The sequence below is a fragment of the Brachyhypopomus gauderio genome, chromosome 2 (assembly GCF_052324685.1).
Source record: "Brachyhypopomus gauderio isolate BG-103 chromosome 2, BGAUD_0.2, whole genome shotgun sequence".
In the NCBI taxonomy this organism is placed as follows: Eukaryota; Metazoa; Chordata; class Actinopteri; order Gymnotiformes; family Hypopomidae; genus Brachyhypopomus; species Brachyhypopomus gauderio.
In genome coordinates this window covers 42,781,318-42,802,613 of record NC_135212.1, presented here as the reverse complement: position 1 = coordinate 42,802,613, position 21,296 = coordinate 42,781,318, and the positions used below count along the sequence as shown (strand labels likewise).

General features: G+C 46.4%; 1 protein-coding gene and 1 long non-coding RNA gene across 5 annotated transcripts; one reads left to right on the top strand and one right to left on the bottom strand.

Moving 5' to 3' along the window:
- Nucleotides 1-1,579: 1,579 nt before the first annotated feature.
- Nucleotides 1,580-14,594, bottom strand: slc1a9 (solute carrier family 1 member 9). 4 transcript variants are annotated; one of them, XR_013129147.1, is made up of 6 exons: nt 14,287-14,594; nt 10,302-10,389; nt 5,544-9,444; nt 4,042-4,106; nt 3,487-3,845; nt 1,580-3,317 (listed from the first exon to the last, which is right to left on the bottom strand). XR_013129147.1 is itself a non-coding variant. In XM_076996637.1 (6 exons), the coding sequence occupies exons 4-5, from the start codon at nt 5,603-5,605 to the stop codon at nt 3,810-3,812; spliced, it is 294 nt and encodes a 97-aa protein (XP_076852752.1). In that variant the 5' UTR covers nt 5,606-5,672; nt 9,202-9,444; nt 10,302-10,389; nt 14,287-14,594; the 3' UTR covers nt 1,580-3,317; nt 3,487-3,809. The 4 variants fall into 4 exon arrangements, 1 of the variants encoding a protein (XP_076852752.1); XR_013129153.1 differs by having other exon boundaries at nt 3,487-4,106; nt 5,544-5,672; nt 9,134-9,444; XM_076996637.1 differs by lacking the exon at nt 4,042-4,106 and having other exon boundaries at nt 3,487-4,041; nt 5,544-5,672; nt 9,202-9,444.
- On the top strand, nt 4,888-6,452 carry LOC143508070 (uncharacterized). Its single transcript, XR_013129163.1, has 3 exons — nt 4,888-4,989; nt 5,629-5,690; nt 6,266-6,452. It is a non-coding gene; the product is annotated as an uncharacterized LOC143508070 (long non-coding RNA).
- Nucleotides 14,595-21,296: the final 6,702 nt, after the last annotated feature.

Here is a 21,296-nt window from a genome sequence, read left to right as displayed (position 1 = left end):
TCAGTGTCTGACATTGATACAAAGGATTCTGGTTAAACGTAATACTTGCAGGACATAAGCCAGAGACAACAGCTGAGAGGAAAACTGCTTTATATCAAAGTTGAGCTGAATCCAAGGTAAACCCAAGACAGGAGTAATTATAGTGTGAACTGACGGCATTATACATAAGTAACGTGCCAAACTGACAGTTGGTTTAATGTTCAAGTGAATAGATGATAGTTTGGCTCATCAGACATATTCTGGTGAGGCCAGACCACAGGAGAAAATACACCAGAAGAGAGAGAAGACAGAGACAAGAAAATGGTGAAAGGAACAGAGACAAGAAACTGGAATAGGATGACCAGAGAAACAAATATTACAAGTAGAACCTGGAGAAATACAGAAACAGAACATGGATGGATGGATGGATGGATGGATAGATGGATGGATTACAGAGCATTACTACTGTTCACATTCATCACAATGCTTACACTGTTCACTGCATTGCACACTGTTCATCTCATCATTCCTCTCTCTTTATCTCATCGTTCCTCACTCTTTATCTCATCATTCCTCACTCTTTATCCCATCATTCCTCACTCTTTATCTCATCATTCCTCATTCTTTATCCCATCGTTCCTCACTCTTTATCCCATCTTTCCTCACTCTTTATCCCATCATTCCTCACTCTTTATCCCATCATTCCTCACTCTTTATCTCATCATTCCTCATTCTTTATCCCATCGTTCCTCACTCTTTATCCCATCTTTCCTCACTTTATCCCATCATTCCTCACTCTTTATCCCATCATTCCTCACTCTTTATATCATCATTCCTCACTCTTTATCTCATCATTCCTCATTCTTTATCCCATCGTTCCTCACTCTTTATCCCATCTTTCCTCACTTTATCCCATCATTCCTCACTCTTTATCCCATCATTCCTCACTCTTTATATCATCATTCCTCACTCTTTATCTCATCATTCCTCATTCTTTATCCCATCGTTCCTCACTCTTTATCCCATCTTTCCTCACTTTATCCCATCATTCCTCACTCTTTATCCCATCATTCCTCACTCTTTATCTCATCATTCCTCATTCTTTATCCCATCGTTCCTCACTCTTTATCCCATCTTTCCTCACTTTATCCCATCATTCCTCACTCTTTATCCCATCATTCCTCACTCTTTATATCATCATTCCTCACTCTTTATCTCATCATTCCTCATTCTTTATCCCATCGTTCCTCACTCTTTATCCCATCTTTCCTCACTTTATCCCATCATTCCTCACTCTTTATCCCATCATTCCTCACTCTTTATCTCATCATTCCTCACTCTTTATCCCATCATTCCTCACTCTTTATCTCATCATTCCTCACTCTTTATCTCATCATTCCTCACTCTTTATCTCATCATTCCTCACTCTTTATCCCATCATTCCTCACTCTTTATCCCATCTTGCCTCACTCTTTATCTCATCATTCCTCACTCTTTATCCCATCGTTCCTCACTCTTTATCTCATCATTCCTCACTCTTTATCTCATCATTCCTCATTCTTTATCCCATCTTTCCTCACTTTATCCCATCATTCCTCACTCTTTATCCCATCGTTCCTCACTCTTTATCCCATCATTCCTCACTCTTTATCTCATCATTCCTCACTCTTTATCTCATCATTCCTCACTGTTTATCTCATCATTCCTCACTCTTTATCCCATCATTCCTCATTCTTTATCTCATCATTCCTCACTCTTTATCTCATCATTCCTCACTCTTTATCTCATCATTCCTCACTCTTTATCCCATCATTCCTCACTCTTTATCTCATCATTCCTCACTCTTTATCTCATCGTTCCTCACTCTTTATCCCATCGTTCCTCACTCTTTATCTCATCGTTCCTCACACTTTATCTCATCGTTCCTCACTCTTTATCTCATCATTCCTCACTCTTTATCCCATCATTCCTCACTCTTTATCTCATCATTCCTCACTCTTTATCCCATCATTCCTCACTCTTTATCTCATCATTCCTCACTCTTTATATCATCGTTCCTCACTCTTTATCTCATCATTCCTCACTCTTTATCTCATCATTCCTCACTCTTTATCCCATCGTTCCTCACTCTTTATCTCATCGTTCCTCACTCTTTATCCCATCATTCCTCACTCTTTATCCCATCATTCCTCACTCTTTATCCCATCATTCCTCACTCTTTATCTCATCATTCCTCACTCTTTATCCCATCATTCTTCACTCTTTATCTCATCATTCCTCACTCTTTATCTCATCATTCCTCACTGTTTATCTCATCATTCCTCACTCTTTATCCCATCATTCCTCACTCTTTATCACATCATTCCTCAGTCTTTATCTCAGCATTCCTCACTCTTTATCCCATCTTTCCTCATCTCATGCATCATTGTTCATCAAATCATTGCTCCCTGTTGACCTCATGGTTCCTCAAATTGTCCATATCTCACATAGAATTCAGTCTGAAGCCATGTGTCAGCCTTTATCAGAAAACAGCACATTCTGTCTCTGGCAATGTGTCTTAGATCTGTAAGATTAGATTTGGTGGTTTGACTTTAACCTGTAGGATTAGATTAGGTTCTTTTCTGATTAGATTTGCTTCTTTTGCTTATTGGCATGAAGACCCTGGTGCTGCAGAATACACATCTAGAGCAGGAGTGTGCAGTTCATTACACCCAAGCAGACGTACACCTGATCGACATATGAAGAATGATGTCAGCTGATTAATTAAGTGGAATCAGGTGCAGCTCTGATTCAGATGAAATGAAAATATACAGCTTCACAAGACTGGGCCCCTCTTATCAAGGCTGGGCTCCTATTCTCAAGGCTGGGCCCCTCTTCTCAAGGCTGAGTCCCTCTTATCAAGGCTGGGCTCCTATTCTCAAGGCTGGGCCCCTCTTCTCAAGGCTGAGTCCCTCTTATCAAGGCTGGGCTCCTCTTCTCAAGAATGGGTCCCTCTTATCAAGGCTGAGTCCCTCTTATCAAGGCTGGGCTCCTCTTCTCAAGGCTGGGCCCCTCTTCTCAAGGCTGAGTCCCTCTTATCAAGGCTGGGCTCCTCTTCTCAAGGCTGGGCCCCTCTTCTCAAGGCTGAGTCCCTCTTATCAAGGCTGGGCTCCTCTTCTCAAGGCTGGGCCCCTCTTCTCAAGGCTGAGTCCCTCTTATCAAGGCTGGGCTCCTCTTCTCAAGGCTGGGTCCCTCTTATCAAGGCTGGGCCCCTCTTCTCAAGGCTGGGCCCCTCTTATCAAGGCTGGGCCCCTCTTCTCAAGGCTGGGCCCCTCTTATCAAGGCTGGGCTCCTCTGATCTAGAACATAAATTATGATTATGTCAGCTGTATTTTATATGAGCTAAAGTGCTTTTAAAAGGAAATTAAATTCTGATGTAACATTCAAGCCATCCATATCAACATGAAAGTTATCCAACAAGATTATTTCTGAATGCACTCGACAAATGAGTGTGTTTCTCCAACATACCTGATCTATGAAGCCCTGGACTATTTCCTGATCTTCAAAATCATTTGCATGAGCCAGAGTTTCCTAATCCAGCCCTCAGGCATACTAAGCCAGGTGTTCAGTGCTCCAAATGACTCCCAGCACACCTGAGACAGCTGTTCAGTTGCTTCATGGATGTGATTCATGAAGTGGAGGCAGGGAACTCTGCTTTGAATCAGGGAGAACAGAAGCTATCGTGCAGCGGTGCTTGCCGTATCCAGACTGATACAGAGGGGGCCACTGGAGTCCAAGACAATGAAAACACCGGGGAGAGAGAGCGTCTCCGCGTCCACGAGAGGACCTGGTTACCTGCTGGCTGTTCTCAGTGCAATGATCCAGGCCTGGAAGAATAAAAGGCGAATGGGTTTTGCCATGTCATGCTTTAAGAAGATGGCCGACAGGATGATTCCACCATGGATGATGAGGCCGATTATGACAGCCACCATGTACTTGTCCAGCTGCCTAGCAACCACCTCCAGATCGCCGCTGGCTGCGATGTTTCCACAGATCGGGCAGGCGATGCCAAGAGGAGAATACCTGTGACAGTGAGAGGATGCAGACCTCCGAGTCACGCACAGGCACATCCAGACATCTTTTCGTTTCTGTAAAGGAGGATTGGCCCCAGGACCGGTATGAGTTCTGGCAGAGGGACACGAAGTCACGAACAACTAACCATGCCATGCACCACAGATAAGGAACGTGTTTACACAGCACTGTTTACAGTACGCAGAACCTCCACGAACTAAAGGAAAACTCAAAACAGAGCAGATCTGTATGCAAGAATGTAAAGAAATAGAAGGTGAGGCGCGAACCCTGACCGCACTGGCTGAGGGACAGGGATCTTCCCATCTGGCTACAGCCCAGGGGTCAGGGGTTAGGGGTCAGGGAATAGGGCTAGCCAGTGGTTCAGGAAGAGAGACACGAGAGATGAGGGAGGGGCTCTTAACAATGATCCCACAGCTCCAAGAGATGGAAAAGGAGAAAGGGTTCTTTCTTTTTGCTTCAGATATCTATACTTGCGTTGGCGCTGTGAGAGAGTTTAGAACCTTGCTCAGAGAAGTCAGGAGACAACTCGGAAGCTTGACGGTGTGCTGAGACACCGGAGCCTTAAATGGAACGCGTCTGCCTGAACGTTTGGGACTATTTCAAGCACTCCGGCCTCCTCCGTCTCTGACCGGCGCTAAGTCACGCTGACTTGTGCAATTTCCAACACGTGTGTGACAGGATTTGGTCATGTTTTGGGGGAGGGGGAGGGGAGGGTGAGGTCGCTGTTTGATATGTGGTCTGCATTTTCGCTGTGCTATGTATACATACCGTGTATGCAATGGTGGATGAGCGATAATGTTTATTATAGTGTTTCAGTGGTTTACTCATTGCTGCAGGCCTGGAGTGGGCCATGAGACTGAACAACCGGCTACCTGAGTGCTCAGTCTGGGATCCGTCAGACGGCTATGCTCGCACGCTGATCTGCATTGGCATTCAGAGGTGATTCAACGTGAGAAAATCACATTGTGTTTGTACTGTCAAACTCAGATTGTCAAACTCAGACTGTACCATCAAACTCAAACCTGCATCTTGCCAGCAGAGGGCGCCATCTCTGGAGTACTTATTGTCATTGCTTGCTTCCCTTTAAGTCCTTTTCCCATTTAGCCTCTCACCACAACTCGAATGTTGAAGTATTGCCACTGTTTTCATACCAAGCTCTCTTGGTATGAAATCTTGGTATTCCACATCTCCAAGCTCTCTAAAGTTTTGATCTCCTTTTCACGTCTCTCTGGTGATGCCCCCTCTCTGCTCTCTGGTTTTGACCCACACTACGTTTGTGCTCTGTCTATTCCTAATACAGACTGCTATTATTCTAACTTACACATGAATCTAAGCATGCTCCCTGACCCCCAGATATTACATCATGGTACATGCAGCTGACATACATCAAAGACAAATCAACAGACAAGCGACAAAGGCACGCACACGGGTACACGGGCACACGGGCACATGCACATGCACACACATGTGCACACGCACAGAAACTCACTGACCACATGATCGCAGTCACCATCTTCATGATGACCTGGTTGAGGATGTGGAAGAAGTCTGACATGACCTTGCCTCTCTCTGTCCCAGTTTACCCACACAGATCCCCAATGTGACAAAGAAGCCTATCAAACCTGAACAGACAGTAGAAGGTGAAAGAGACACGTCTCCACACTGCCCAAAATCAAAAAGGACAGACAACATTTCTTCCAGCAACACTTCACACAAGAATCACAGAATCATCACAGACTAAAAATAGCAGTTTAATCTAGTCTAAATGAAGCATGGCCTTACATGAGTTGAGAGTGTGTTTGAGTGTAAGTCATGGTTAGAAACCTCTAATCCAGTGGTATCAGTATTGCTATTGGTTGGAATTGGTTTTTATTTCCAAAGAAAAATCAGATCATTTGTATTACAATGATGTTGCTGCTGGAATCATAACTTCCCTGAAGGAAACCTCCTAAAGGGATCAATAAAGTATCAATCAATCAATCAATCAATCAATCAATCAATCAATCAATCAATCAGTCAATCGGTCAATCAATCAATCAATCAGATATTTGTTTCAATGATCAATTATCAATAAATTATCACTGAGTAATGATTGAGTTTGACAGTTAACCAATATCTACGAGCATTGAGTAGGGACACTGTAGCCTGTAAATAACAGTGTTTAAATGGAGAACAGCTTTTTACACAGAACGTTCATCCCTCATTTGAACTCCAGTTTTTTCTGCTGCTGACGGGCTCGATGGGGCTGTGGATGGGCAGCGCTGCGTTCTTCAGCACCGTCTGAACCTGCAGGGAGTGTCTGCACAAATGATCTCATTTCTAAAAGATGTGTGTAACCAGATGTGACAGAGCTACGAGCCTTTGAAGAACTAATAATATGTGCATGTAGATCAGAAATTGCATGATCTAACAAGACTCTGTTCACCTCAAAATGAATTTGCAGATGTATTACAGATGTATTAAAGATGTATTAAAGATGTTTTTAGTGAAACAATGAATGTAACTGGAAATAATGAAAGAAAGAAAAAAATCTGGACAGAAAAAATCTTTCACTTTTAAAAGATTCCAGTGACTTCTGTCTTAGGTAGATAACTCAGCCAGATGTTGTGGTAATCCTACATGGGTATAAAGGGATTAGCTCCAACAGAAGGTCAGACACTAAACCTCTAACACACAAGAACATGAATGCATACACACACAAGCATACACACATCAATGCATGAGCACACACACGCACGCACACACACACACAATCACACAGGCCTTTTCCATTATCCTGGTAATCATATACACTGAAAAGAAGTGAACAGGGGGGAAATTGGATTGTAATTCTCTACGGGTCATTCACTGCAGCCTGCTCACGTGTGTTACTTTCAGACACAGCCAGCTCAGTGACACAACCAGCTCCATCACACAGTCAGCTCAGTGACACAGTCAGCTCCATCACACAGTCAGCTCAGTGACACAGTCAGCTCCATCACACAGTCAGCTCAGTGACACAACCAGCTCCATCACACAGTCAGCACAGTAACACAGGCAGCTCCATCACACAGTCAGCCCAGTGACACAACTAGCTCCATCACACAGTCAGCTCAGTGACACAACCAGCTCCATCACACAGTCAGCACAGTGACACAGTCAGCTCCATCACACAGTCAGCCCAGTGACACAGTCAGCTCCATCACACAGTCAGCCCAGTGACACAACCAGCTCCATCACAGTCAGCCCAGTGACACAGTCAGCTCCATCACACAGTCAGCACAGTGACACAACCAGCTCCATCACACAGTCAGCACAGTGACACAGTCAGCCCAGTGACACAGTCATCTCCATCACACAGTCAGCCCAGTGACACAACCAGCTCCATCACACAGTCAGCCCAGTGTCACAGTCAGCTCCATCACACAGTCAGCACAGTGTCACAGTCAGCTCTGTGATCTCCGTGATCCATCGAGTTCAGTGACACAGTGAACTCTGTAATAGCATCAGCTCAATGTTACAGTTAACTCTATATTAGCATCAGCTCATACTGACTTTATTATAAACGTTGTTGTTTCTGTATGTGTCCAGAAGGAGGCGCTGTACTCTGCTCCTGCAGGACTAGTGTCCAGCACAGTCTGATGGATTCACTGCTCACACACTCTTGAGTCGACCCATCAGTTTATAACCAGGGTCAGTAAGTATGTCAGGGCAGGAAAACCTCCACACTGCACTAGACTCTGATCCTCCAGGACTGCCATTTGACTCCTGTGAGTGAGAGATGATACAGCCCATCTGCTAGTGAGCAGTTTGTCTTAGACATCCAACTCAGGAGGATTCAGTGGCAGACCACAGTGCTCATGCTGGCTGGATAGTTGTGGGTGTCAGCGGTACCTCTGTAGTCAGCAATTTGCCATAGATAGTTGGAATAATAGTGAATATTTCACTGGAATATTCTATCTTTGTAGTGATATCTTATATATGTCAGAATACAACATTCAAGAATATTTCCACTGCAATGTCACTGTAAGCTGCTGTCCACTGCTAGTCTGATGATTGGTTGCATATTGGTCTGATGATTGGTTGATTGCTGTTATTGGTTATTTTCAGTTGCAACCCCACACACCAGCGCTCTCTGTGTCAACCTGGGAGTGTTGTCTGATGTAGTGACATGTAGACATATGCTCGTTTTCATGGGCAGTTGACAATGTTGGTTAGGATGTGGCTTTGGTTATTTGTCTACTTCATACACCAGCACCGGGGCTGTCATTGGTTGGTCAGCCTTGACTAGATTCAGTTTGGGACGGACTGTTCTTGTCAGTCCTGCTGTAGTGATAAACCATCAGCAATTGGGTGGAAAGTAGATTTTCATTTGAACAGCTATTGAACTTACAAGCCATTAGTGGAGACTTTGACTTATGCAATGTGATCTTACAGTCTTACATCTTCAAAACGTTTGCTCGGGGGAACCAAAAATAACAACAACAACAACAACAAACAACCAGACAACTGCAGTCAACTTCAACAACAAAAGAGGAAGCACAGAGGAAACACAGAGGACGCACAGAGGAAATACAGAGGAAGCACACAGGAAACACACAGGAAACACAGGAAACACAGAGGACGCACAGAGGAAGCACAGAGGAAACACAGAGGACGCACAGAGGAAATACAGAGGAAGCACACAGGAAACACACAGGAAACACAGGACGCACAGAGGAAATACAGAGGAAGCACACAGGAAACACACAGGAAACACAGGAAACACAAAGGACGCACAGAGGAAGCACAGAGGAAACACAGAGGACGCACAGAGGAAACACAGAGGAAGCACAGAGGAAACACACAGGAAACACAGGAAACACAGAGGACGCACAGAGGAAACACAGAGGAAACACAGAGGAAGCACACAGGAAACACACAGGAAACAGGAAACACAGAGGACGCACAGAGGAAACACAGAGGAAGCACAGAGGAAACAGAGAGGAAGCACAGAGGAAACACAGAGGAAGCTTTATCTCCAGCTGCATGTGATGTCCTTAATGTGATCTGCAAACCTCAAGTCACTCACCATGTTTCTTTTTGTGTGGTGATGGAAACATACCTTTTGTTTGCTTCAACAAACGTCACTGTATGTACGTCACTTTCCTAATGCCACAGTGTGTGATTTACCAGTTTCTTTGGGAACAGGTTCTGGATCAGGTCCAAGAAGGGGTCCAGACTGCTGACGTCCTTGTTCTTGGGCCATGCGCACACCTGCGTTGACCTGAGATTGGGGTTCCTCGGGTGGATGGTGAGCACCAAGGCGATGCTCGGGACAGCTGTGATCACCGTGGTGGACGTGTAGTACACCATAGCACCAGTGCACATTCCCCCACCAGAACAGGCGTCCAGACCAGCCAAGCCTGTCAGACACTGAAAAGCACTGCTGCATGAAATATGCTGGGATTGCGAGTGTGTGTGTGTGTGTGTGTGTGTGTGTGTGTGTGTGTGTGTGTGTGTGTGTGTGTGTGAGAGAGAGAGCAAGTGTTTGACAGAGACAATCTTTTTTGCTTATATTTTGGTTTGTCTATGAACTAAATAAGTCACAGAGACGGGGACAAAAATAGTAATACAGAAAGGTGATTATGTCTTGTTTGCATATGTGTGAATCACCTGTGATGAGGCTGTCATGCCTTCTGTGTGGTGTGTGTGTGTGTGTGTTTTACCTGTGACGAGGCTGTCATGTCTTCTGTGTGTGTGCATGTGTGTGTGTGTGCGTGCATGTGCGTGTATGGATGTTTGTGTGTGTTGTGCGTGTGGGTGTGCGTATTGTGTGTGTGTGTGTGTGGGTTGTGCGTGTTGTGTGTGTGGGTTGTGTGTGTGTGTGTGGGTGTGTGTGGGTTGTGTGTGTGTGTGTTGTGTGTGTGTGGGCATGCGTGTTGTATGTGTGGGTGTGTGTGTGTGTGTGGGTTGTGTGTGTGTGGGTGTGTGTGTGTGTGTGTGTGGGTTGTGCGTGTTGTGTGTGGGTGTGTGTGTGTGGGTGTGTGTGTGTGTTGTGTGTGTGTGGGTGTGCGTGTTGCGTGTGTGGGTGTGTGTGTGTGTGTGTGTATGTGTTGTGTGTGTGTGGGCATGTGTGTTGTGTGTGTGGGTGTGTGTGTGTATGTGTTGTGTGTGTGTGGGCATGTGTGTTGTGTGTGTGTGTGTGTGTGTGTATGTGTTGTGTGTGTGTGGGCATGTGTGTTGTGTGTGTGTGTGTGTGTGTGTGTATGTGTTGTGTATGTGTGTTTCACCTGTGATGAGAGGCAGAATCAGCATTTTCAGCACCCTCATCAGTGTCTCCAGGGAAGGAAACCAGCATCAGGACATCTGAGTTCAGATCTGGAATATAACGCAGCAGCAAGCTCAACACAGCCTCCTGTCACACCTGTGTGTGTGTGTGTGTGTGTGTGTGTGTGTGTGTGTGTGTGTGTGTGTGTGTGTGTGTGTGTGTGTGTTTGAATGGGACAGACAGGAGAGAGAGAGAGAGAGAGAGAGAGAGAGAGAGAGAGAGAGAGAGAGAGAGAGAGAGAGAGAATATGTACAATTTCCATAATACCATGTGCACAAAGATCATTGGTATAACGTTCCAGTCAGTGGTGTCTGTCTTCATGAAAATGTTGTTGGCAGTAATGGCAGAGCATTAATCTGGTTGGACGCAGACCAGATTTTGCTCTTGTTTATGACCAGTAACGAAGGCAACTGATGTGGGTGGAAGTGTGACATTCGTAATCTGGCAGTACCGTCTAATTTTCAAGGTTCTGCTTGGTTCCAACCGTGCGGCTTCGCTACCCCGCCTCCTTTCGCCGGTGACAGAACAAGCAGCGACATATTTATTCTGAATTTGTGGACTTTTACAGCCTTTTATCTCATCCCAACCCCTTTCCACATCTTCACTCTTTTCTAAACGAGTTATTTTATTTGTAACAAAGAGAACACAGAGAACATATAAAACTAGAAATAGAAATACTTCTGTCCTACACTGTTCACATATGTGGAAAACAAAACGACTCACAGTCAGAAACAAAATGATCCACATGTACAAATAGAATGACCTACATGTGCGCCAGAACTCAGAAAACATATCTCATAGCTGATTATTTCTACCACTGAAATATCGATCTGAAATCTATAAGATAATCAGTTTTTCTCCACTACCCACAGAACTAATCAAACGCATGTGCGTTTTAATGCCCTAGTAGTTCCCTGTGAAGTGGTCCACACAAAGAATTCAACCATTTTAAGGGAGGTTTGCTAACCGTAGGGTGTGAAACCCAGGGAACTTCAAACTGTATAGTGCATCAGAGCTTCCACTGCACAGTCGGGGCATCCTATTAATCTGCTCAGTGGAACCTGCTGGCTACGTCCGAGAGCAGCAAACAAACATTAATATACATTTACATACACGTTAAAATATGACATAAGGTGACAGGCATAATGTCTTCTGCGTGATGAGGTTGCAGGGCATTGTGAATGAAGGAATTTCATCAATTCCAGTTCCCTTGACCCATATCACATGATTTGTGTGTAGGAAACACAAGGGCACTTCTTAGGGACCCTGTGAGACGGCAGCTATTGCTGCAATTTTCTACAAGTGTGTTAATAAGAGCATCTATATGGCTACTGTTTCCTGTTATTAGAACATGGTAGACTCTGCTAGACTCATCATGGTAGACTCGTCTATTATGAAACCACCACAATGCAAAGTCATCGGTGCACACCTTTTTAAAAAGGGCATGAATGCAGAATGATAGGAGCCATCTGATTGGCTGTTGCAGCCGCATGCCTAACACCGCATGCATTCTAGCCCAACCCTGCGTTCCTATGGATCCTCCCTCCGCCAGTGTTCTGCCTTCACTGATACGTAATGAAAATAACAAGACATCATGCCTGTAATTATGAAAATAGGGCCCTGGGTGCACGATTGCGCAGCGAGGCTAAACGTTGTAGTCCGGCGGTTTCACTGCACATTAAATTCTTCATAATTGGAGTTCCTCTCTGAGACAGCAACAAGAAGTGAATGAGAAGGGTGTGGAGGGCTCGCACAGGCCGCGGGCGGAAACGTGTGCACAGGATGTGAGGGAGAGGAGAAAATTGGTCTGATGAGAGTTGGTGGTAGACAGAGGACAGCCATGTGTGTCTGGAATTTCTAATAACGAAGACATTGCACGTAGTCATTTTGGCCAGTGTAAAACGATGACGTTCTGGACGTGCGCTGGGAATTCTGGAACCACAGTGTAATTATCAGTATTCTAGAAGAGCCGCCCAAAGGCTTGCGTGAGTGTGCGAGGCAGGGGCATTATTGGAGGGAAAATCCGTCAACGAAAGTCTTTGCAGCTGTTTCAAACCTGCGGCATACTAGCAGAGACTTTTTTTTTCAAAGATATCGAATTGCTCTCAAAGTGATTATGTATTATCTGTTACACAAGCTTTCATTTGCTTCATGATTTTTCAGCTGTAATAATGACGTTGCTGGTGTAACTACAAAATAAACAACAAACAAAAACATCAAACACAAAATCAATCAAACAAACCGCTGTATCTTATCGCCACCTATTATATGAACCTGCATGAGGTCATTTGCATGTTAGCTTAGCTGCATGCTTAGACAACTGTCATTCCTGTGGTTAAGTCAGTAGCTTTGCAATCAGTTAGTATCAGACCGCAAAGATACCAAGGAACTGTACATTACAGGGCCACAGGCATGGCAGGTTTTCAATCACACACACACACACACACACACACACACACACACACACACACACACTTCCAGTACGAGTACAATGGACATCTTCCAACAGTTTTGCACTCAGGCACCTCTGTCTCTCCAGAGTTTTCTTTAGAGAGGAATAAACTGACACTGTGACAAATGGCTGTGCAGATGCGGCCGCGTGCAGTGGGGGGAGAGAAGAAGTCTGGACGCTCATCACAGCTGGTCCTGCTGGAGGAGCTCACAGACCTCCTCAACACACAGCTGGTCCTGCTGGAGGAGCTCACAGACCTCCTCAACACACAGCTGGTCCTGCTGGAGGAGCTCACAGACCTCCTCAACACACAGCTGGTCCTGCTGGAGGAGCTCACAGACCTCCTCAACACACAGCTGGTCCTGCTGGAGGAGCTCACAGACCTCCTCAACACACAGCTGGTCCTGCTGGAGGAGCTCACAGACCTCCTCAACACACAGCTGGTCCTGCTGGAGGAGCTCACAGACCTCCTCAACACACAGCTGGTCCTGCTGGAGGAGCTCACAGACCTCCTCAACACACAGCTGGTCCTGCTGGAGGAGCTCACAGACCTCCTCAACACACAGCTGGTCCTGCTGGAGGAGCTCACAGACCTCCTCAACACACAGCTGGTCTTGCTGGAGGAGCTCACAGACCTCCTCAACACACCCTTGTTCTTCTCTCAGCTCCAGCAGGTCACCGTAACACCTGGCAATCTTTGGTTTACAGTAATTCACATACACATTTTCTCTCTCTCTCTCTCTCTCTCTCTCTCTCTCTCTCTCTCTCTCTCTCTCTTTCTGTCTGTTTGTCCCCCCCCCCCCCCCCTTCTCTCTCTCCAGGCTTTAGTCATACACTCACTGTCATTTGTCAATATGCCGGTGAAACATGCATGTCTATTTAAACAATTCTCCTAAGGCAGCAGTTCAGGCGGCTTCATCTGAAGACCAGAGAAAAGCAAACCACCCAGCATGACTCACCCCCCCCATACACACACACACACACACACACACACACACACACAGACACACACACACACACACACACACACAGACACCCCACACACACAGACACACACACCCACACCCCACACACACACACACACACACACATACACACACACACACACACACAGACTCGCAGCCAATAGACACACACACACTCACGCCCCACACACACACACACACACACGCACACGCACACACACACCCCAGATGCACACACACACACACACACACACACACACACACACACACACACACACACACACACACCCCACATGCACACACACACACACACACACACACACACACACACACACACATGCACAAACACATGCACACAAATACATTTTGTCATGCAGACACACAAACACACGAGTGACATCATATTTACAAACCTTTCACAGTCACAACACACCATGTAGAGCAGATGTCTCCAGCAGTGATGAACCATCTGTAACGTGTGTGTGAAGTAAGGCCAAAGCAGCAGGCTGTCCGAGTAATGGATGACTCACCAAGGTTTGTTTTGGTCAGGAATGAGCGTCTCTCTGGTCCCTCTCCCATCCCTCCGTCCCATGATAGCTGACTCTTCTCCACCCTCCTCCATCTCCATGCCCCCTGCTCTGCTCCTCTCCCCGTCAAACTGCCCCGGCAGCCGCTGGTCAGAGGAGGAGGAGGAGGAGGAGGAGGAGGAGGAGGGCTGGCAGTAGGAGGTGATGTGAGACATTGGGAGGAGGGAAATGACTCACCATGGTTGAAATGTCCCAGCGTAGTCTCATGTTTACAGGTGGGGGAAAGGAGGGGAGACAGGGAGCAGAAGGGAGACAGAGAGAGGGAAGACACATAAAGAGGGGAGGGGGAGAGAGAGGAGGGAGAGAGAGGAGGGAGAGAGAGGAGGGTGGGGGAGAGAGAGGAGGGGAATAGAGGAAGGTGGGGGAGAGAGAGGAGGGAGAGAGAGGAGGGAGATAGAGGAAGGTGGGGGAGAGAGAGGAGGGAGAGAGAGGAGGGGAATAGAGGAAGGTGGGGGAGAGAGAGGAGGGAGAGAGAGGAGGGTGGGGGAGAGAGAGGAGGGGAATAGAGGAAGGTGGGGGAGAGAGAGGAGGGAGATAGAGGGGGGTGGGGGAGAGAGAGGAGGGTGGGGGAGAGAGAGGAGGGAGATAGAGGAGGGTGGGGGAGAGAGAGGAGGGGAATAGAGGAAGGTGGGGGAGAGAGAGGAGGGAGATAGAGGGGGGTGGGGGAGAGAGAGGAGGGGAATAGAGGAAGGTGGGGGAGAGAGAGGAGGGAGAGAGAGGAGGGAGATAGAGGAAGGTGGGGGAGAGAGAGGAGGGAGAGAGAGGAGGGGAATAGAGGAAGGTGGGGGAGAGAGAGGAGGGAGAGAGAGGAGGGTGGGGGAGAGAGAGGAGGGGAATAGAGGAAGGTGGGGGAGAGAGAGGAGGGAGAGAGAGGAGGGTGGGGGAGAGAGAGGAGGGGAATAGAGGAAGGTGGGGGAGAGAGAGGAGGGAGATAGAGGGGGGTGGGGGAGAGAGAGGAAGGTGGGGGAGAGAGAGGAGGGAGATAGAGGGGGGTGGGGGAGAGAGAGGAGGGTGGGGGAGAGAGAGGAGGGAGATAGAGGGGGGTGGGGGAGAGAGAGGAGAGTGAGGGAGAGAGAGGAAGGGGAGAAAGAGGTCAGTGGGGGGAGAGAAACTACAGAAGCATTAGCAGGTCACATCTCATTCCTTTGCTTGTGTTATTCAGACTCACACACTCCATCAGCCTGCGCTCAGGGTCTTAGTGAACAGCTGGGACCCGTGATTCCTCCACTCAGAGGAAACAACAACTCCAACTGTGACCCTGCGGCCTGCAGGGACGGTGAGGCAGACGGGGAGACAAGTATGATGGAGCAGAGAAAGTCCAAGCGGAGAAACCCCTGGAGAAGAATGCGACCTGGAATATGGGTCCTTCTGCTGGAGCTCAAAGGCTTATGGACAGATCTTAATCTATGATGTAAGACTGAAGGCTCAAATAATCCCCCACTGCTAACAGGATGAGTGGGATTTCTTGCATAGGAATCTCAGTAGCTGCAGATCAACAGATGCCATAAAAATGATGCCTGATAAGCAGATGGACAAAAACTGGACTTTGCTGAAAAAATCCAGAGTTTCTTGGTTCTTCTGGGCTGGCTACAGCATGATCACTTATGAATGAGATTACCCAGATATGCGCTTTTTATCCAAAACACTCAATAAGGTTCAAAGAAACAATCTGCCCCTCTATCTTTTCTTATTCTAAAACCCTCATCGAAAAGGATTGTTCAAATAAGCATGGGTTACACAACCTGAAGGTCAGCAGAAACCCTTCACACCGGCGGGGCAGGTTATAGTCTAGGTGTTTTTCAGAGGTGGTACTGTTACCATGCAAAATTTCTAACAACAACTACAACAACAACAAAAATAAACCAACACTTATGGAGCTGCTGTGTTTAGCTGTAGATCACTCTGTGGCTGCCAGAAATCCGTAAGACATAAATAATCCAGATTACGGTCCATAATGAAGTAATTAATCAGAGAAGCTTTGTTGGTGAATGATTGGATGTTGTAAAAGGCAAACCTATGACAAGTCATGTGTATGTTCACAGCTCATTTAGCTAACGGAGTCCAGCACACTATGAACTCCACACCGACCACACTTCTCTGGGTGCCACAGGCTCGATGGTACCGACCCTCCCAGCAAAGCCGGAGTAAAAAAACAACAGGATCCATGGTGGATGCACCTTGTACGGCAAAGAAAAATTACTCAGTGGAACCTGAGTTCACTTGGAGGTTTGTGGTTCCACTGAAGTCAGTACGCTTTGTGTTTTTTCAAACCCTAAAGAAAAATGGGAGGAGAATGGGAGGAGTCATGCAAACAGGTCCCAGTTCTCGACTCCTGACCAATCAACTGACATCCACTGATATGTAATGGATAATCCATCTATTATCCATTACATACACTTCAGTATTACAGACTCCTTAAGAACACGTGATCTTTACATATCTAGCCAATGGTCTTGAAAGGCAGAGAAACAATGCACATGCAACAAGTGTGTTCATGAGTAAGTGATGGAGAGAAACTTCAGCCAATCAGAAAACCCCAACGGATCTCAGACAATGCGATGACGAAACAGTTCAAACTGTATCTGTGCAGCTCAATGCACAGATGAAACTGTTCAAAACAAGCTCAAGCTGACAGAGGGGTAAACAGCTGGTGGGAATGGGATGTAGTTGATGGGAATCATTATGGGCTTAGCCAGAGCTTCTGGAGAATTGCCACAGAAGTGTCAGATTTAAAGGCACTGATTAGGATGTCAACAGGCAGTTGAATGAAGAGACTGACAAACATGGATGGCAGTTAGATCCAAGTCCAGAAGTTGGTGTAAGGGAGGTTTAGGGAACGCACTGAACAGAACCAAACAGGACCCGAATCAGACCGCACTGAACTAGATTAAACTGATCCAAACAGAACTGAATCAGATGGCACTGAACTAGATTAAACTGATCCAAACAGAACTGAATCAGATGGCACTGAACTAGATTAAACTGAACCAAACAGAACTGAATCAGACCGCACTGAACTAGATTAAACTGAACCAAACAGAACTGAATCAGATGACACTAAACTAGATTAAACTGAACCAAATAGAATCAGAGTCAGTTAACTGAACTGATTTCATATAAACATACATAAAACATACATATATATAATAACATACATATAACTTGGTAAAATATGTATATTTCCTTTATCATTACGACTCTTATCCATCCGGTGTAGACAGACAACTTTTATCCATCTGGTGTAGAACACACTGATCAGATTGATGGCCTGAGACAGAAAGGTCATCCTGCCCTGGGCAGATCGACGTTTAGGGTAGCAGTAACAGTCCTCAAGCAGATAGGGGTCAAAGGTTTAGTGGAGGACCTGTGTGTGGTCACTGAAACTAGAACATTGCTTATGGAAAGCATCCAGTGACAGGTGTGGAAGACACAGATTTTAGACCATGTCCAGATGCCCTGGAGATCATTCTGATTCTTTAGCTTTACAGAATATTCAACCATCAAATCTCTGGATGATTTTCTCTGATCTACACCAGTGTAATTTATGCCAGTGACCTGAATGATTTACACTGGTGACCTGAATGATTTACACTGAGTGATTTTAGTGATTTACACTGGGTGATTTGAGTTATCTACATGATGTGTTGTTCACCATCAGCATGACAGGATTGGGGTGAGTAGGTAAAAGTTTAGTTTGTTAACTATGTGCGTGTATTTATAAGAAGTATTTTGAATTGCCTGTGTATGAAAAGTGCTATATAATTAAACTTGCCTTATCTTGTGTGCATGTGTGCATGTGTGTGTGTGTGTGTGTGTGTGTGTGTGTGAGTGTGGATGACTGAGACACCACACTATTATGTATCCATGTTCATAATTAAACTCTGCATATGTAGTTTTTTCTACTGAACACCCCACAATGATTGCCATGTGTGTGTGTGTGTGTGTGTGTGAGTGTGTGATTATCCTCTGGGTTGATTATTGTGAGCTTTGTGATGGAGTGTAGTCCCCTAAATCTCCCCACCTAAAAGAAGATAACATGCTGCCTGACCTGGCCTGAGGGGGTCTCACACACACACACACACACACACACACACACACACACACACACACACACACACACACACACACACACACACACACACACACTGCAATAATTAAGTGTTTTTTTAAAGAAAGATAGTCTGTATATGGTGTTGTTTGACATTGTGTATGTAGTGGTACTGGGTTTATAATGGGTTGTCTGTGGCGGTCTGGTGGAATCTGGTGGAGTGGAGATTGTGAATGCATTCTAACCATACATGCATCTGTGTGTGCTGTGTTTATGTATTGGTTATGTTCATTAGTGTGAAGATCCCACGGTCTTGGGAGGTCCAGGGTCTGAAAACACACCCTTCTCCAGAAAGTTCTCTCTCACACACACCTCCTAGAATGTTTGCCTCACTCTCAAGTGGTTTATAATCTAACTGCATTAATCTGTTGTGTGAACTCCTTAAACAAAGCCTAGCTTTCACATATGATCCCCTCACCTGTTAAATCCACTCTGTATAAATACCACTGGGTATAAATAATCCCTACTCTGTATATCTAGAACCTGCATACAATTTGATTTCATTTTATAAAAATACCAATGACAGAATGAAACGCATGTTATAATAAGAGTCACAGAAATACATCATGGTTATTTTGGGGTTATACAATAAAACAAGAGGATTCATAGTGTGCACACGGCAGTGTGTGAACTGAGGACACTGAGTGCTACCGTGTGTGCACACAGTGGTGAGTGAACTGAAGAAGGAACGTGATGTGAACAATCCGAGCTACGTTCACCTCTATGTGCAATTTTATGAAAACGAGTAAATGAGTTGTGAGCCACAACAGCGATAAGTAGTCAGTCCCCAGAATGGGGCTGCACTGACCTCGGCACCATTCACACTGAAATGTAGGAGAACCTCGCTGTTTTCATGTATGGGTTCCCAGAGTTTTTTGATGGCTGTGAATGGTGTTAGTCTTGTCAGCCGCACATTTGCACACACACACACACACACACACACACACACACACACACACACACACACACACACACACACACACACACACACAATGCAGGACAGAGGTGGCCTTCACACAGTGTTCCACAGTGGTAGAATTAATGCCAATGACGCGTTAGTACATGTGGCAACGTACTGTTGGAATACCAAAAGTATTCTCCACAATTAGTCTTGTGAAAGCCTGTAATTAAATACTCAGTGCCTGCCGGAGATGCTGGGACCTGGAAAAGGCCTCATAAAGTTTGTCCAGAGATGGAACGCTTTGCCACCCACAAGCACATGTGGCTGAGGTCCCAGAAGCTCTGGTGGTGCAGCAGGTTCTGGCAGGCCAAGTGTCAGGGGTAGAGCGTAGAACCTCCAGAGTCTGGCCCATCTCAGGACTGGCCAAATCCCCCCTTCTACCTTATATACCAACGTCCACCACCTGAAAACAATATGTGGTATCTGCTACTGCCAAGAGGACTATAGAAAAAGAGAGCCAGATATGAGAATGGAGATTGTTGTCAATGACGCCCTGGCAACTGTTGTCAACCAGACCCTGGAGACCGTTGTCACCCAGGCCCTGGAGACTGTTGTCAACCAAACCCTGGAGACCATTGTCACCCAGGCCCTGGAGACTGTTGTCAACCAGACCCTGGAGACCGTTGTCACCCAGGCCCTGGAGACTGCTGTCACCCAGGCCCTGGAGACTGTTGTCAACCAGACCCTGGAAACCGTTGTCACCCAGGCCCTGGAGACTGTTGTCACCCAGGCCCTGGAGACCGTTGTCACCCAGGCCCTGGAGACCGTTGTCACCCAGGCCCTGGAGACTGTTGTCAACCTGCACTAGACATCCAAACCCTCCATATCACATGTGGGTCCATGTCATATGTGTTTCTTCCCCCACAGTGTGCAACGCTGGTCAATATCTTGTCCAATTTCTGTCCATGTAGAGGTACTGGGCTAGTGATCAGATGGTTACTGGTCAGGCCCCTACGAGGTCCTTAACCCTTGTTTCCTTAATCACAAATGTAAGTTGATTTGGATAAAGGTCTGATAAATGCCTCAAAGGCTATAAGTGTTCAGACAGCACAGAAGTTCCTGACCAGTGGCATGCTGTGTGTGCGGCTTGGCCTGGTGGTTGTGAAGACCACCTCCAGTTTACTCAGAAAAGGATTTTATGGGTCTGTTTTTAAAGCCTGGAGTGAGTACCATGAACCGGAAAGACCATTTTGTTCAGGTTGAACCACTTTATTTTTCCTTTTGTAACGCGTCTTTGTTTGGATAAATAACAGGGGTGGCCAATGGGGCAGTGGCGGACTTAGCAATTTGGGGGCTCAAGGCGAATTTTGCTAGGGGGCCCATCAACATTAATATGCGAGAAATAAGTTAGCTAGTCAGGGGGGCCCCTACAGTGGGCTGCAGTGGGAGGGGCCCAAGGCAGTTGCCTAGCCACGCCTCAATGCAAAGACCGCCTCTGCACCGTATATAGGTCACACTGGACAGGTGCATCTGCCAAACACTGTAAAACGGGAATGTTACTAATGTACTAATGAAACCAGCGCCGAGCGTTAAATCCCAGCGCTTGATACGCCCAGAGTGTTCGTGGTTCTGCTGTATCACTGGACCGTGTCCTTCTGTTACAGCGTCATGATGACCACCTTCTCCACGTTGCTGGCGCTGGGCACGATGCCCCTGCTGCTCTACGTCTACAGCCAGGGCTTCTCTGGCGTGGCCGTGGCCATACCCTACGCTGGTATAGCCACGGCTCTGGCCATGACCACGCTGCCCTGCGCCGCTGGCATCTGCATCAGACACTACGCACCCCAACACGCAAGGCTCTTCAGCAGGGTAAGGAGAAGGCTGAAAGACACGAACAAAAGCATAGGGAAGATGTGAGCGATGAGTCCGGACCGATCGGTGTCT